Source organism: Mesoplodon mirus (assembly GCF_964341445.2).
Source record: "Mesoplodon mirus genome assembly, chromosome: 11".
NCBI lineage: Eukaryota > Metazoa > Chordata > Mammalia > Artiodactyla > Ziphiidae > Mesoplodon > Mesoplodon mirus.
In genome coordinates, this window is record NC_138987.1 from 37952782 (window position 1) to 37971787 (window position 19006).

General features: G+C 39.6%; 1 protein-coding gene across 4 annotated transcripts in view; it reads right to left on the minus strand.

Annotated features, from left to right (window-relative positions):
* The window catches only part of SLC25A17 (solute carrier family 25 member 17), a 57416-nt gene that overhangs the window by 14527 nt on the left and 23883 nt on the right, over positions 1–19006 (minus strand). For all 4 annotated transcript variants that reach the window (XM_082636391.1, XM_082636393.1, XM_082636390.1 and 1 more), the window contains 6 exons: positions 17025–17091; positions 15510–15661; positions 4853–4969; positions 3300–3445; positions 3116–3211; positions 1767–1849 (listed from right to left, as the gene is read on the minus strand). In XM_082636391.1, coding sequence (XP_082492517.1) covers positions 1767–1849; positions 3116–3211; positions 3300–3445; positions 4853–4969; positions 15510–15661; positions 17025–17091 — 661 coding nt within the window. The remainder of the gene's footprint in view (positions 1–1766; positions 1850–3115; positions 3212–3299; positions 3446–4852; positions 4970–15509; positions 15662–17024; positions 17092–19006) is intronic.

The window sequence follows — 19006 nt, forward strand, 5'->3', positions numbered from 1 at the left end:
AAATTGCGTTCCAAAGTGGTTGTGCCATTCTAAATTCCCACCAGCATAGGAAAGTTCTGGTCACTTCACATTCTTGCCAACACTTGGTATGGTCAGCATTTATTTTTTACTTTATACCAATTCTTTTTTTTTTTTTTTTTTTTTTTTTTTTGCTGTACGCGGGCCTCTCACTGCTGTGGCCTCTCCCGTTGCGGAGCACAGGCTCCGGACACACAGGCTCCGCGGCCATGGCTCGCGGGCCCAGCCGCTCCGCGGCATGTGGGATCTTCCGGGATCGGGGCACGAACCCGTGTCCCCTGCATCGGCAGGCGGACTCTCAACCACTGCGCCACCAGGGAAGCCCTATACCAATTCTTTATCTTTGATTTTATTTTTTATCCCAAGTATATTCTATCTTTATGATAAATTTATTTTAAAATATCTTACATCTAGAAACAGTAATAAAGTTACAGCAGCTTTTGCTTCAAAGGTGCTGATCTATTTGACTTCCCTAGGAGTCAGTTTCTTTAAATGAAACAGGGAAATGACGACAGTACCTGCCTCATAGGGTTGTTGTTAGGATTAAGTGAGATTACCCAGGTGGAGCGTCTGGCTTAGTGTCTGCCACACAGCAAACACTCAACAGTGTTAGCTGCTCTCATCACCGTTATCACTGTTGTCATCATTATGAGAATAATTGTTGTAACTCTTCCTACTCTTCCCTCCCTTTCCTGCTATGACTGCTGCTAACAGCTGCTTATTTCTATCTATGAGAGGTCATAGGATAGGTCATCGATGGAGGACTACTCAGCAGAGTGGTCTCTATATTAGATTACAGCAGGGCTCTCTCTCTTTTTTAAAATTATCTGTTTCAGGTGTGCAGCATTATAATTTGACATCTGTATACACTACACACTGATCACCACCACAAGTCCAGTGACCATCCATTACTGTACAGCTGACTCCTTTCACCCATTTTGCCCACCCTTGAATCCTCTTCCTCTCTGGTAACCACTAGTCTGTTCTGTGCATCAATGAGTTTGCTTGTTTGTTTTTAGATTCCATATATGAGTGAAATCACATGTTTGTCTTTCTCTGCCTGACTTACGTCATAATACCTTCAAGGTCCATCCATGTTGTCGCAAATGGCAGGATTTCATAGGAGGATTCCCTTTCTAAAGGAGTACTGAATCTTTGTAACTAACAAAGAATAAGGATCTAAACTTTTCCATAATTTCCCAAAATGCTGTCATATCTCACTTAGTCCCTAAAGTCAGAAATGTCTGAGCACAGCAGGCAAGTGAGAGGTTTCTAGGCTGCCACTGCCAAGGCAGAAGTGCAAGGTAAGCAAATCCAACCACTTCTTGGCAGAGAGGGCTGTTAAAAGAGAGGACAGAGGGCTTCCCTGGTAGTGCAGTGGTTAAGAATCCGCCTACCAATGCAGGGGACACGGGTTTGAGCCCTGGTCCAGGAAGATCTCACATGCTGTGGAGCAACTAAGCCCGTGCTCCACAACTACTGAGCCTGCGCTCTAGAGCCCGTGAGCCACAACTACTGAGCCTGCGTGCCACAACTACTGAAGCCCACACTCCTAGAGCCCGTGCTCTGCAACGAGAGAAGCCACCACAATGAGAAGCCTGTGCACCGTAACCAAGAGTAGCCCCCGCTAACCACAAGTAGAGAAAGTTCACGCGCAGCAAAGAAGACCCAACGCAGACAAAAATAAATAAATTAAATAAATTAAAAAAAAAAAAGAGGACAGAATGTGAACCATCTACAAAGCTCACCTGACTCGTTGGTGAAGAAGATAGAGAATGTTCCGAAGACTCCCCAGTGTTCTGTTTTCTGGGTTCAGTCTGTGATGTCCAAACTGGGGAAGAAGAAAAAAAGATAAATAATTACTGCTTGCTACCGCTTTCTTTATCTCAATTTCCGCTTGCAGAGGAAGTTATGTTGGAGTAAACATGTTACAGCATATGGTAATAAAAATATCCATCAGTATTTAGATTTAATTAATCCTCTTATTTCAATGAAATAAATAAAATATTTCAATGAAATAAGTGAAAATAAGAAATATCTTTTCAATGAAGCAAGCATGAGAATTTTCATTTTACAGAGAATCATGGGGAATATTCTACCTCAAAAGAAAAAGCCATGCCCACGATGAAGATTTAGATATTGATGGTATGGCTTCCAATCCTTTAAGAAGTTATGATAAACACTAATTAATTAGAATCTCTGCAATCTGAGCTCTTCACATTATATGTTTCTATTATAAAAGTGTCAAAATACATTTATTTGACTGCTACTGAATTTCTTTATATTAAGTACCAATTTTAAAATAGTACATTAGTAAAAATACTTTTAACAGAAGGGAATAATCTTTTTGAACTGAAATACTTTCACTTCCACCTTCATTTTACCCATCAGTTAAGTCCTTTGAATTTTTTCTCTCAAACAGACCTTGAATCTCTCCTCTCCACTGCTACCACCATAGTCCAGGCCACCCTCACATCTTACCTGTATGACCGAAATAGCCTCCTAACCTGACAACCTCCTTTCCTCTTAGCCTTCTGACCAATTCACCACTGAACAGTCACAGTAATCTTCTCGAATTGTAAATTAGATCACATTACTCTCCAGTCTAAAGCCCTGCAAAGGTTTCCCACTGCAGACAGAATAAAATCTCGTCCTTACCTATAGGCTCCCTGCTCCTTTTCTAATCTCCTCCTGAGCCACCTCCAGCCACAATGGCCTCCTTTCAGTTCCTAGGATTCACCAAGCTCTCGGTACCTCAGGTTCCCTCTACCTGGAATGCTCTTTCTTCTGCTCTTAGCACAGCTGGATCCTTACCTTCCTTTAAGTCTTAATTTACATATGGCTCCTCAGAGGAGCCCATCTCCAACCATGCCACCTGAGAAGACCCCCACCATGCCCCTCTCCACTAAATCATAGAATGCTGTTCACTTCCTTTATAGCTCTTTCCTCAAATTGCAAAATATCAAATAATGGAAGAAATGGATGAGGAATGCTCTGGACTACTTTATTGCTTTATTAAATAACATTGCTTCAAACAGGAAAACCACGTATTTTAGAATGTTGTTTGACTAAATGCAGGGAGAACCCTGGCACTCACCCTCAGAATTGACTGTACCGTCTGCAGAGGATAGGTGACCGTGGTGGCAATTGCTTTGGCTATTGCACCAATGATGAACACGTCCAAAGAAGAAAGCTGGAAAGCACAGGAAGAACAAACTGCATCAATCTAAACAGCAAGAAGGTGTCAGGGATTGTCTGCTGCTTTCAGAATCAGGGCTTACCTTCATTCGTTTCTTTAAAAGCTGCCGTTTTAAACCTTCATAGAACATGAATTGGATGGCAGGATTGAAGACCAACAGCAAGGAGGGAAATGTGCCATTCCATAAAGCCAGGATTCCTTCATCACGAATGATCTGGTGAAAAGCATCTGAGCAAGAAATCAAGGACTTTTGATGACAATCCCCTAACTAGAGAAGACAATGTACCCAGAACACAAACCTGATTCTATCAGTATTCTATCATACTGATTCTATCAAGATTTCCTTCTCATGTGTATGACTGATTCACTTTGTTATAAAGCAGAAACTAATAAAAAAAAAAAAAAAAAAAAGATTTCCTTCTCACAATGACAAGTTAATCAGTTAACTACTTTTGAATAATCATCAGATACTGACCATCACCAAGTTATTGAGAGACCAATTTCACTCATAGGCAACCCTTCCTGACAAATCTGGGGTTAGCATGTCACGTTTTCCTAAGTAATCATCACCACTACTGGGAACTCTGTACTACACAGAATTGTGAACTGATAGCCCATGTGTTTCACAACAAAGGTCAGTACAGAAAAAGATTAGAGGTGACTTCCCTGGTGGTGCAATGATTGGGAATCCGCCTGCCAACGCAGGGGACATGGGTTCGAGCCCTAGTCTGGGAGGATCCCACATGCTACAGCGCAACTAGGCCCGTGCACCACAGCTACTGAGCCTGTACTCTGGAGCCCGCGAGCCACAGCTACTGAGCCCGCGTGCCACAGCTCTTGGAGCCCACGTGCCTGGAGCCCTGCTCTGCAACAAGAGAAGCCACCACAATGAGAAGCCTGTGCACCGCAACAACGAGTAGCCCCCGCTTGCTACAACTAGAGAAAGTCCGTGCGCAGCAACAAAGACCCAATGCAGCCAAAATAAATAAATAAATTTATTAAAAAAATAAGATTAGATAGTTCTCTGGAGTCCATTTTATAGGACTGCCTTATAAGAAAACCCCTGTTCTCATTACAAAGATGGAAGCCTGGGAAAGGAGAACCTGGCAATGTAATACTATTAAAAAACAGAAGTTCAAGGATATCAGATGCTAATCTGGTATCTTTATCTAAAGAAAACACTAGGGGAAAAAAAGTAGCAGATTGCTCTTCAGAAATATTTATCCCCTCCTACCTGCTCCATAGGATATACTCCATGGGTATATTTCTCTACCCCTTATCTTGGGGCTTGGCCATTGGTTGTGCTTTGGCCAAGAGGATGTTAGCAGACAAAATGCAAACAGGTGCTTGAAATATGCTTGTATGATTGGGCATGTCCTCTTGTGCTTTTGCCATCACCAAGAGAAGAATATGCTCAGGTTGGTCCCAGGAAAAGGAAGAGAGACACATGGAGCTGAGACTCTTAGGCTGGAGTCAGCCTAGATGAGTCAAATCCCTGTCAATCCAGAGACACATGAGCTAAATACTTACTGTTGGGCACTGAGATTTGAGGTTGTAGCATTATCATGGTGATAAATTCCAGATACAAAGAGAAAAGAAAATCTTTAAGAAGGAACTCACCCAAGAGACACTCACCAATAATACCATTGTAGTTGGTTGGTATAATGTCTTCATTCCTAAATTTTGCCCCTTGCAGCTTCAGTCTGGTGTTTACTACCCAGAGTGGAGTTGTTAGCAGCACATTCACCACTCCTTTAAAAAGAAAGGGGGAGAGACAAAGGGAAAGCAAAATGTAACCTTTTAAGCTTTGCTGTCTTATGTTAAAGCTACACACCAATGTTTCAGTTATATTTCTGCCATTGACCTACTAGGAGACCTAAGGTAATGTGTCCCTTTGTGCCCGGGTACAACACAAGCCACTACTGTTAGAAGCAATTCAGAAGCCTTGCTGATAGCAGAATGGCTGGCAGCAGTACTTCTCCACATGAAGAGAGTACTGAGTTTCCTCATTTGTATAATAGGAGGCAATCTGTCAATTTATATAACCACCAAAGTAGCAATTTTGATATGGTTTTAAGTACAGTTTTTAAAAACAGCTTTAGGACAGGGAAGTGACTTGTTGATCACATGCTAAATAAGTCCATGACAATATCACATAAAACACACAATTTACAACTCTCATGTAAGTAGCTCACATGGTTTTAAGTGAGTATGGATCTAGTACAATAAATGAGAGAAAGTGTGACATTTGAAAGTGCTTCAACAGGGACTGGAGGCTCACAGAAGACTTCTTCATCACTTGGGGAATTAGGATAGGCAGGCAGCAAGCAGTAGTTATGAACCATCACAAAAACACCTGGAACAGTTTCACAAGCATCATAATCCTTACAAGTTTAAGGATGGGGATCTTGGCCGCCCAAGGTGGCCTCAGAGTGGAACAATACAATGAGCCAGGTGCTTCTTTTTTGAAAACACATGATCCCAATTTAACACCACCTTGAGTTATTAAAATATTCCTCATCAGTCCTGAAATGATTAGAGAAAAATACCAGACAGACTTGTAACAAAGTGCCTGACACACAGTATATACTTTATAAATGTTTGGTAAATAAATACTTAACAAGTAAACTAATGAGCAAACTCAGCAAACAATGCTATATCAAGCTATCTGGCTCTATCCATACTCTGAAGAACCAAGAGGCACAACTGTAAGGAAGAGAAATCTTCTTTTACTAAAAGCCATTTAAGTACAACAGGATTAAGAATGTTTTGATTTAAGGAATCTCAAAACATACTATATATAGAAAACACAAAGGCTAAGCTTGGTGGAAACACCAGGAAATTCAAATTCTACATTTTCATTAGCTGAATGCAGTTGCAAAAGTAAGATATTTTGGCACCTCTCTCTTAGAAACATTGTGAGAACACATTTCTCAAAGTAAAAGGCATTATCAAATAATTTTATGAGTTGTATTTGTTACAAAGGAGTCATCTTTAGTTATGACTCAATATATTCATACATTGTCACTTGAGGCATTGATCATAATCTGAAAAGTCTTAACTAGAGATTCTTGCTAGTCTCATTTTACAAAAGCACCAGTGCCCAAGAGGCCAAGATAGAAGACTATCAATACATGCCCATTTGCCCAGACTTTATAATGTATTCCTATTCAATATAATGTACACATCACTTAAGAAAAAAAAATCAACAGCCAGAAAAATCAGACTAGAAAGTGCTATTGAGCAGTCTACCGCTTTCTTTCTTTTTTTTTTTTTTTTTTAAGATGAAGACAGGAGAGCTCAGAACCAGAGGTCACAAGCTTCTGTGGATACTGTAGACAGGCACAGTGTACATACCTTTCTAAACAAATGAAATAGGTTGCCCATTAAATAAATTCTTTGGAAATTAAAATTCCCTTCATGTTCTATTCAAGAGGTAGGCACACACAAAACATTTCAGAGGCAATGCAGCAAAGATTAAGATTTAGCCACTATTTAAAATTCTGCTTACATATCCCCATTATTAACACAGGCTGAAAGACGGAGAGGATTCTCAGGACACTGTCAAGTACAAAACTGCATCACATCATTTAAAGAAGAGAATATAAAGTCCTTGTAAGAACATTTTGTATTTCAAAGCTTTTTATCTGAGACCTTCTTTAATGCTCTAAGCCGAAATAGATGGAGAGGTATTTTTTAACCACTATCATTTTATGAGTTCTGGGAAAATACCTGAGGATCCAAACTTTACTAAAAACTTGCAACCTATATAATCAAGCAAAGGACAACATTCCACAGAGGAAAAACAAGCTGCAAACGAACATGATGAGTGATTCCGACTCTGACTAAAGCACGATGGATATGGCTGCAGGACAGAGAAAGCTGTCTGCTTATTTATGTGTAGAAAATTCTTCTGCCAGTTCCAAGCCATGGCTGTTACTTCAGCTCTAAGATGGGAATATTAATACCTTACCTACTTAAGAACAGGAAATTGCTTTTCTTCAATTCAAATGATTCTATTTTCTTTCTTCATAAAAAATCATTTATAAGAAAACAGAACCAAAATTAAAAGATGAAGAACAGTAACTGAACACACTCACTAAAATCACTCACTGATTCAAGGATAATTGAAACACAGCTATTTACTTCTGAAATATTAAAAACAAAGTTTTATTAGTAGAGAGTCTCCTGAGTTAAGGACAGAAAACAAAAATGGAGAATGCTAATTGGGTGCACTTCTGGGGAACACGTTCAATGACCACTGAGATAAGAAATGGCAGATCAGGGTCATAAATCTAAGTGCTTGGCTCCTTACAAAGAAATGCAACTTGATACACTACAGGAACAAACCTGCCTTACCAGATTTAAGGCCTAAGGACAGGAAATTAATTTCAACTCTCACAACAATGATAACACCATTGGCATTCAGAAAGAGTTATTGATAAAAATTCCAATTTCATAAAAATGGCAAGTATCATCTTCATTGAAGTTACCTGTAAGGTTCTGCTCTCAAATTCTTCCCCAGGGTATTAAGCTATTTGGGCTTTCTTCTGTGAAAATAAAATAAATAGTAATAACTCTCTAAGTTCCTAGAAGAAGTGGAGTAACAATAATACTGCTCCTAGCTCTCCCTGGCGATAATGAAACTCATTCCTACAGTGACTGTAACACAATGACAGGGTTCACAGCAGGAAGGGAAAAAGCTGTTTTAATTATTGTAAAAATGCAGTAAGCATTAAGATATAAAAACATGTTATGAGGAGTTTAAAACTCGCAAAAGTGATTTCCAAGGAACTCCCTACCTTCAGAAAAAGAGAGGACCTATAATCGGAGAATCACAGAATTATAAAGGACTATAAAATTCACTTGATCAAAGGTCTCTCAACTGTGACACTATTGACATTTGGGGCTGGATAACTATTAGTTTGGGGCAGGGCAGGGGTGCAATTGTGTAGGATGTGTAGCAGTATCCCTGGCCTTCTACCACTAGATGCCAGTAGCATCCTCCAGTTGTGACAACCAAAAATGTCTCCAGACATGGTCGTATGTTCCCTGTGGATCCACTGATCTAATCCAATCACCAGGTGATTATTCACTTTATTTCTGAAAATCTCAAAAGATAGGAATTCATTCTCACCCTAATAGCCTATTTTTTACAAGAGCTGTTAGAAATTTTATTTTTACTGATATTAAATCTACCTTCTTAAAGCAACTGGAAACATATAAAACTAGCTAATAGGTATTTTTTTATCTGAGGTATGAATTAGCAATTCTTAAATAACTTTATGTGTATCTTAGGATAAGTAAATATTTATGACCTGCAAGTCAGTCATCCATGGTCTGCTCATCAAATACGTATTGTGTGTCTAGTAATGTGCTAAGTAGGTGCTGATGATACAGAAGTAAATAAAAAATGAAAATCCCTGTCCTTTTGAAGCTTATGTTCTAATGGTGTAAGACAGGATAAATGAGTAAAATATGTAGTATGTTAGAGGATAAGGTTAAGGAGAAAATTTAAGCAGAGAAGGGGGATAAAGTTTTCCGGGGATAGAAGGGGGCACCATTTTCAACAGTGTGGCCATTTAGGGAAAGACCTTAAAGGAGGGGAGGGAGTGAACCATGCAGTAACCAGGCAGAGGAAACAGCAGGTGCACAGGCACCGAGGCAGAAGCACGCCAGGAGTGCTCCTGGAGATGAGGTCAGTGAGGCTTGCAGTGGGGTGAGTGAAGAGGACGGGCGGGCCAGGTGACACAGGGCTTTGTAGGACAAGGTAAGGACTCTGGCTTTTACTCTGAGTGAGAAGGGAAGCAATTGGAGTCCTTTGAACAGAGAAGTAATACAATCTCACCTATGTTTTTAAAATTTATTTATTTATTTTTGGCTGCGTTGGGTCTTCGTTGTGGCGCGCGGGCTTTTTCTAGTTGCGGCGAGCGGGGGCTAGTCTTTGTTGCGTTGCGCGGGCTTCTCACTGCAGTGGCTTGTTGCGGAGCACGGGCTCTAGGTGCACGTGCTTCAGTAGTTGTGGCACGCGGGCTCAGCAGGTGTGGCTCGCAAGCTCTAGAGCACAGGCTCAGTAGTTGTGGCGCACGGGCTTAGTTGCTCTGCAGCATGTGGGATCTTCCCAGACCAGGGCTCAAACCCGTGTCCCCTGCATTGGCAGGCGGATTCTTAACTACTGCGCCACCAGGGAAGCCCTCACTTATGTTTTAGCATGATCACACTGGCTGCTGTGTTGAATACATATTGAAGGGGACAAAGGAGGAAGCAGGACATCAGTTAGGAGGCTCTGAAGATAATCCTGGCAAGATTTAGTGGTGGTTTGGACACAGGTAGTAGTGGGGGATGGGGCTGAATTCTAGAAACCATATGAAGAAACAGGCAATAGGATTTGCTCACAGACTGGAGGCGGGGTCAAAGAGAAAGAGGATGAATTCAAGACTTTTGGTAGGGCAACTAGTAAAATGATGAAGATTACAGGAGGAGTGGTCTTTTAAATTGAATTCATGCATTCAACATTTAATCAGCACCTTCTGTGTATCAGGCACTGGGGATACAGAGATTTTAAAAAATGTAGTCTCTGCCCTTAAGGAGTTCACTGTCTTGTAAAAGATAAAGACAAATATGCAGACTATTGTTATCCAGCAGAGTAAGCACTGAGACAGAGGTATACACAGAGCTGGAGCACAGAAGGTAGGCACCTAACCTAGAATACAACTTGGGGGTGGTGGACATGAGAAACAGGGAAGGCTTCCTGAAGAGGAGGTGGCTTGAGATGAGAATAAAAGGATGACTAGGAGTTAATAAGATAAAAAAAGCAGTAAGGCTGCTTCAGACTGACAACAGCAGCTGTAGAGGAATGAAGTTACTAAGGGCTCGGTCTATTCAAGGAATCATAGTTTGGCACAGGAGAACAGGAATAGAAAAGACCAAGATAGGGAGGTAAGCAGTGTCACAGCAGATCTCATATGTTAGGTGCTTATCCTGAACGTGTGTGAGGGGGGCCTTTTCTGCTGAGGGCGCCGCAACTCCATCCTACATGCGAACGGCAGACACTGAAGGGTTTGAAGCTGGGCACAACATAATCAGATTCGGATATTAGAATCGCAGTTCTCAATCATTTCTCTGACAAGACATGTAACAGATGATGTCCACAATCAACACAGACCCACGGGTTCTCCCTGGACGTCAAGCGTAATTCCATTCTTTTCTCACGCTCTCAAGAAAACATTTCAGAATGTAAGTGAATTAGAATGATATTAATACAGTGGGATCTCTTTTAACCAGTTCCATATAATGGACTCACCAGAGAAACCTGTGTTCCTCTTTCCCTTTACAGGACACACCGACAGATACCACAGCACGCTGATACCTGCGGCCAGCAGGCTACTCCCTAGTGTACCTGTGCTCTTCTACTTCCATGCCACAGGGGCTTAGGCTTACCAGGAGTGAATTATGTCTTTTCTCAAGCCTGCTTATGTCGGTCATATCTGTTACAGTAGGCAAAGCATTTACAGGTATGGGTTATACAAGAAAAAAAGTACAAAACTTCCATCAGTGAGTGGATATGCCTTGGCCATACAAAAAATTAGAGAAGTATATATTCATATATCTTAGGTTAAAATAAAATACTTAAGGCATGTAGGCTATTTATGATAGTCCCTACTTCCATTGACTTTTTAAAACTAACTGCCCTACCATACCAGTCTAGCTGTTTTAGGTATGGGAGGATCTATTGTAATTATAAACTGCATAAGAGTTAGAAAGAAAATGAGCAGAGCACAGTGAGAGAGAATAACAAGGGGTTGTGTGTACCTAGTAGATAATGGGATGCCAGATACAGCAAACAAACAACTTTGGACACCTAAAAAGGAGAAGATTTAATCATATATTTCATAAACTAGTAGTTTCATGGGAAGTTATATGAGTCGGTCTCTGACAGTGAGTCATAACCTTTTAAATGTAAATACATATGAACCACAGTAATCTAAAAAGTTTTAAGGGACTTCCCTGGCGGTCCAGTGGATAAGACTCCGCACTCCCAATTCAGGGGACACAGGTTTGATCCCTGGTCAGGGAACTAAGATCCTGCATGCCACATGCCCGGGCAAAAAAAAAAAAGTATTAAAATCAAGGTATTACCAATACTTGGTCTCAAGTATAAAAGATCATACCAGATTGCCATTTGTTGCAATTATGTAAAAAAGAAGATTCCTCCTCTACCTGTTGGATCTATTCTGATATTTTTTCAGGTGAACAAATCTCAAACTTGAGTTCTTTGAATTATGACACTGTTTGAAAACCATTCTTCTAGAAAGGCTACTTGAAGCAGAACTATGCAAAGTATGTTAGTGAGAGAGACTTGAGAGGCAAAGAGATCAGAACAGAGCAATGGTCCAAGTGAGAGATGATGGCACTTGATTTTGGGAAATGGCTCTGGACATGGAGACGAGGGAATGGATTCAAGAGATATTTAAGAGACAGACTGATGGTTCATGAAGACCAGGCAGACATGGAGGGTAAGAGAGCACCCTCTATGGAGACTTCCAGATTTCTATCCTGAGTTACCTACCTACAAGTATTCATTTATTACCCCAGAAAATGAAACCCTGTGTGCTATACTCTTTATGTGAAAGCTGGTCTGGCGGGGTTGGGGGTGAGGGTGGTCAAAAGGCACAAACTTCCAGTTATAAAATAAGTCAGTCATGAGGATGTGATGTACAGAAGGTGACTATACTTAATAATACTGAACTGCATATTTGAAAGTTGCTGAGAGTTGATCTTAAAAGTTCTCACCGGGCTTCCCTGGTGGCGCAGTGGTTGAGAGTCCGCCTGCCGATGCAGGGGACACGGGTTCGTGCCCCGATCCCGGAAGATCCCACATGCCGCGGAGCGGCTGGGCCCGCGAGCCATGGCCGCGGAGCCTGTGTGTCCGGAGCCTGTGCTCCGCAACGGGAGAGGCCACAGCAGTGAGAGGCCCGCGTACAGCAAAAAAAAAAAAAAAAAAAAAAAAAAAAAGTTCTCACCACAAGAAAAGAAAAAAAATTGTAAATATCTATGATGAAGGATGTTAACCAGACTTCCTGTGGTGATCATTTCACATTATACACAAATATTGAATCATTATGTTGTATACCTGAAACTAATAGAATATTATGTCAATTATATCTCAATTAAAAAAAAAAGTTGGTCCAAGTGAAAGTTCATTATATCAAAATCAACTTGAGACTAAAATGAGAGAATGAAGCATAAGAAAGGCTCAGAGACCAAATAAAAAAACAGCAGTGGTCTCATATAGGTGAAGAGGAAAAATTGGGGGCCATGAATACTCCTGGCCTGGTAACTATTTTTCAATCAAATCATTTTCATTTCAAATGGACATTTACATTATTCAACTGTGTGGCTCCCAAATCAGTAATTTTTCTAAGAATATATCAATAAGTGAGCCCACAAAATACTAACACTAAACATACAACATTTAAATAAATTAATTTAGATACAGACTAGATAAACACAAAAAACCCATAGGAAAGAGATCTACTTTTTTCCCATCTCTTTAATAAAACCCTGATTAATTCAACAAATATTTTGTTTATTTAGCAAATATTTATTAAGCTCCTACTACATGTTAGGAATTGTTCTTACTGAAAATTTAGCAAGGCAAGGGGTAACAGATATATATATACATATGTCACAAAAGCAGGTATCATATGTATTCGTTATCCTATATATGTATAGATATAACAATTATACATATATAGAGATATATTTATAATTGCAATATATATTGTCTAATAGATGTAATATATATCTTTAACTTTCTTTTTTTTTTGGCCACACCGCGCAGCATGCGGGATCTTAGTTCCCTGACCAGGGATTGAACCTGTGCTCCCTGCACTGGAAGCACGGAGTCTTAACCACTGGACCACCAAGGAAGCCCCTATATCTTATATATATAAAGTATATATAAGATACTCTCTGCATTTTATATATATCTTTGATATACCATATATAGATAAAGATACCTGCTCTTATAGAGCTCATATTCCACTAAATAGAGACAGACAGTAACTAAATATTTGCAATATCAGGTTAATGACTCCTTAGCACTTCTGAAGTCTCAGATGACAAGGATCCAAAGCCTTCTAAAACTGGGCTCCTATTCAACTCTCCAACTTTATTGCTCATGTTCCTACACTCACTTCACTCACTCACAAAATTATAGAACTCACTGTTCTAAATGTGGTCCTGTATTCTCTCAGTTTGCTACCATTCTCTCCATCCAGAAACCGTCGCCACTTATCTCCAAGTGTTACTAATTCTGCCAAGGCTCAGCTCAAGAGGCACTGCTTCCTATAAGGAGATACCTCCCAGCCAAAAGTAACCTTTTTCCTATGAACCCCTAGGATACTAACGACTATGGTGATACTGACTACACTGGGCTGTGCACTAAAAACTCTTTGTCACATCTGACTAAATGCTTTCACACTCACGGTGGGCTTCATGAGTGTGTAACCTGTCTTGTGCTTGGTTTAATGCTTTAGTGTCAACCATCTTGAAATGCTTAATAAATTGTGAACAAGGAGTTCTGCATTTTCATTTTATACTGGACCCTGAAAATTATGTAGCCAGTCCTGTTCATGTTAAACATTGCATGCAATCCTCAGTCCCAAAAAACAAAACAAACAAACAAACAGAAAAACCCAGAAAGTAAGCAGGAAAGGTATTGTAATTTTCATTTTTTAAAAAAGAGACCTTATGTCCATAAATTCTGGGTACAGGCTGCTAAACAGGGATAACTGACCCTCCTCTCTGGATTAAGAAGATAAAAATAAGCCAAGTCAGCTCAAAAATAAAACTTTGTGTATATGGTCAACTGATCGTCACAAGGGTGCCAAGACCGTTCAGAGGTGGAAAGGGCAGTCTAGTCACATCAACAAATGGTATTAGGAAAACTGGATTTCCACATACAAAAGAATGAAGTTGGATCCTTATCTTACATCACACACAGAAATTAACTCTAAATGGATTAAAAACCTAAAACTATACAACTCCTAGATGAAAACATAGGAGGAAAGCTTTCATGGCATTAAACACAGCATGATTTCTTGGACATTACACCAAAAGCACAGGCAAAAAAGGAAAAATATGCAAATGGCACAATATCAAACTTAAAAACTTTTGAGCATCAAAGGACATATCAACAGAGTGAAAGGCAACCTACAGAATGGGAGAAAATATGTGCAAATCATATATCTGATAAGGGGCTAATATCCAGAATACATAAAGAATACTTATAGTACAACAACAAAAAATCAAATAACTCAAAAAATGGGCAAAAGATTTGAATAGACATTTCTCCAAAGATGCTCAACATCACTAATCATCAGAGAAATGCAAATCAAAACCACAGTGAACTATCACTTCTCCCTCATTAGGATGGCTACTATAGAAAAAATAGAAGATAACAAGTGTTGGTAAGGATGTGGAGAACCTGGAAACAACTGCTGGTGGGATTTTGAAATAGTGCAACCAGTGTGGAAAACAGTATGGTAGTTCCTCTCAAAATTAAAAAAAGAACTACCATATGATCCAGCAATCTCACTTCTGGGAATATATCCAAAAGAATTGAAAGCAGGGACTCAAAGAGCTATTCATACAACCCATGTTTATAGCAGCAACTATTCACAGTAAGCAGGAGGTGGAAACAACTCAAATGTCCATCAGTAGATGAATGGATAAACAAAATGTGGTATATACATACAATAGAATATTATTCACCCTTAAAAAACCAGGAAATCCTGTTACATCCTACAATATGAATGAACCTTGAGTACATATTATGTTGAATGAAATAAACCAGTCACAAAAAGACAAATATTGCATGATTCCACTTATATGAGGCATCTAAAGTAGTCACATTCATAGAAACAGAAAGTAGAATTGTGGCTACCAGGAGCTCGGGGGGAGGGTGGAAATGGGAGTTGTTATTTAGGGGGTACAGAACTTCTCATTTATAAAATGAAAATGTTCTGGAGATCTGTTTCACAACAATGTAAGTAAACCTACTACTGAAATGTACACTTAAAAATTGTTAAGATGGTAAATTTTATGTTATGCATTTTTACTACACACACACACACACACACACACACACACACACACAGAGTCAAGTCAGAAAACTAATTACATTCTTTGTAGCATTACTTTGTGTTAAAATAACCTCTCGGGGTATATGGACCACAATATAAACAACAAAATATAAAAATATCTTATATTCAGAAAACTTAGGTACCTGCAACAAATCCAACTACCAGATCTTTTCCAGTAGTAGAATGTTGACCTTTGACCCAGACTGCTTTGAGGCTATTAAAAGTGTAGAAATAGACAAAATTGGAGCAGCAGAGACTGGAGATGACTGGAAACCACCCTCGATATGGTGCCAGGCTAGGGGAAGAACATAATAAGCAAAGTAAAAATGCTGAACAAAAGGCACTAGAAATGAGAGTCCTAGAAAAGGCTGATCATCATTCACATATTCTCAAAGTTCACTCCTATGCTACAATGTACTCCAAACTGTACACATATTCTACATTCTGAGGATGCCCAAACCAAGAAATCCTTTCTAGCATTAATGATACCAAAGAAACAACATACATTCTATGACTGATTTACTGATTCCCCCCCTCAATTTCCTTTAGTAAATTACTATGTAAAATTAAAGACAATTTCCTCATGGCTGTTAGTTAATATAGCATCATTCACATTTTATTACAGGGCAAGAACATTTAAAATGAAGTAAATATAGAAGTGCAAAAAAAAAAAAAAGTGATGGGGGCATGTTATAAGGGCACAGGAACCAGACTGAAGGAGCTCACACTGGCCACACCTGGGACAATTTGAGCACCAAAATAATTAAGTAATTAATTGTAAACCATTGAATTTCTGAGTCTGTATGATACTAAATTAAGTATTTCCTCATAGACTGCTTATAGTTGCAAAAGAGGAAAAAAAAATTATTCAGTGCTAACTTGAATCTAAGAAATCGTAATTAACCAATGAAGGGCAAGTGCACAATATGTGACTCCAATGTGACATCCTGAGGAGGACACAATTTCACCTATACATTATTCTGGCCAAGAATGCATAGACTCAATCTAATCATGAAGAAACATGAGGCAAACTTAAAGTGAGAAAAATTTTATTTAAGGAAAAATAAGAGGAGAAGGTCCACATCTTGGAAAATGTCAGTCATAGGGGTAAGGGGCTTTGATGTATGGTATGTAACTTACTCTCAAATTAATTCTGAAAAAAATCTGTGTGTGGTGTGTGTATGTGTCTGTGTAGTAAAGAAAGAAGGAGGGAGTGGGGAAGGGAGGGAGAAAGCATGAGCACAAACAGAAGAGTGTTAACAACAGGTCGATCTGGTTAAAACACATACTGGTATTCTTTGTACTACTGTAGTTTTGCAACTTTTTGTAAATTTGAAATTATTTCCAAATAAAAAGTGTTTTAAAAGGTACGCAGGTCTGAATGCATCTGATAGGAATGAGCTAAACAACTATTATCTTCTTCAGTTTATTGTTCATTGGTTTCATGTAAGACTCCATGATCAAGAATCAAAATGGTCAACCACAGAACTTTAAGGAAATGAAAACAACTATGTATTTACTTACAAGTCAGGCAATTACAAATTCACAACACTGTGAGGCTTTGAGAATGGATAGAAAGTGAGTGTAGGTATGATGGACGCCCAGGAATCTCCTAATGAGCTGCTCTACCTAACAAAGATGAACAAGGTAGTACTCACAGGCCTTCTTCTTTAATGATCTCCAGGAGCACCATGTGTGTCGTTTTGGACTTCCTTTTCTCATCAACTACAAGACCAAAGAGTACATGTTTAAACTAAATCCTTTGAGAATTGTTATCTTCAGCATCAGCGAGTTTCACTGAAATGCCATTTACCTCACCTGAGCAGTCTCTCACCCTATTCTTTGAGCTCCCTAGTTTGCCTCAGGACTCAATGATCCTCCTGTGTTCCCATGTGCTAAATTTCCTACTATTGATTCCATGGTTTCATCTGTTATTCATGAACCATAAAGCGTTTTAATTCAATACCTAATTTCCAAACTAAAAGATGTAACAGGAGAAATTTATTGCTTATATTTCATAGGGCTCTCTAGTTTTTTTTTCAAAGTTATACATTCTCCTTTTTATCTTAATATCTTATAAAGTAGAGAGGAAATAAATTACCACTTCCCTTTCAGAGAAGAGGTTACAGACACAAAGCTGTGAAGGACACATGTAGTTGGCAGCAGAACTGGGATTAAAATTCAAGTTTGCAAAGTTTTAACCTTGTGCTCTGTTCCCTAAACTAAAAATATAAAAGGTCTCAAAAAGATGGGAACTCTGCTTTTCCTGGCATTCTAAATGAAAACAAAACCTACCTTAATTAACTTCAAATTTCCTACCCACATCTGAAGACTATTTTGAAAACATAAAAATAGGAAAATGATCCGATTTCTTAAGAATTAAAATTGGTACCTGTATGGCTCATGGGATGGCAAATTAGGAAAGCCCTGTACAAGGCAATCTAACAATAACTATCAAACTTACAAACATTTGCCCTTTGATCAAACAATCCCACTTCTGGGAATTTATCTCATAGAACTTACAGAAACAAATTAGCATATGGGGACTTCCCTGGTGGCGCAGTGGTTAAGAATCCGCCTGCCAATGCAGGGGACGCAGGTTTGAGCCCTGGTCCAGGAAGACCCCACATGCTGTGGAACAACTAAGCCCGCGAGCCACAACTACTGAGCCTGCTCTCTAGAGCCCACAAGCCACAACTACTGAGCCTGCGTGCCACAACCACTGAAGCCTGCACACCTAGCGCCCGTGCTCTGCAACGAGAAGCCACCGCAATGAGAAGCCCGCGCACCACAATGAAGAGTAGCCCCCGCTTGCCACTAGAGAGAGCCTGCACGCAGCAATGAAGACCCAACACAGCCAAAATTAATTAATTAATTAATTAATTAAATTAAGTTTTAAAAATATCTAGAAACAATAAATGCTGGAGAGGGTGTGGAGAAAAGGCACTGCACTGTTGGTGGGAATGTAAATTGATACAGCCACTATGGAGGACAGTATGGAGGTTCCTTAAAAAACTAAAAATAGAACTGCCATATGACCCAGCAATTCCACTACTGGGCATATACCCTGAGAAAACCATAATTCAAAAAGATACATGCACCCCAATGTTCACTGCAGCTCTATTTACAGTAGCCAGGACATGGAAACAACCTAAATGTCCATTGACAGGTGAATGGATAAAGAAGGTGTGGCACATATATACAATGGAATATTACTCAGCCATAAAAAGGAATGAAATATAGTTATTTGTAATGAGGTGGATGGACCTAGAGTCTGTTATACAGAGTGAAGTAAGTCAGAAGGAGAAAAACAAATACCGTATGCTAACTCACATATATGGAATCTAAAAAAATAGTACTGATGAACCTAGTGGTAGGGCAGGAATAAAGACCCAGACGTAGAGAACGGACTTGAGGACACAGGAAGGAAGGGGAAGCTGGGACGAAGTGAGAGAGTAGCATTGACATATATACACTACCAAATGCAAAATGGATGGCTAGTGGGAAGCTGCTACATAGCACAGGGAGATCAGCTTGATGTTTTGTGAGGACCGAGAGGGGTGGGAGAGGGAGAGTGGGAGAGGGAAGGTGGGAGGGAGTCTCAGGAGGGAGGGGATATGGGGGGGGATATATGCATACA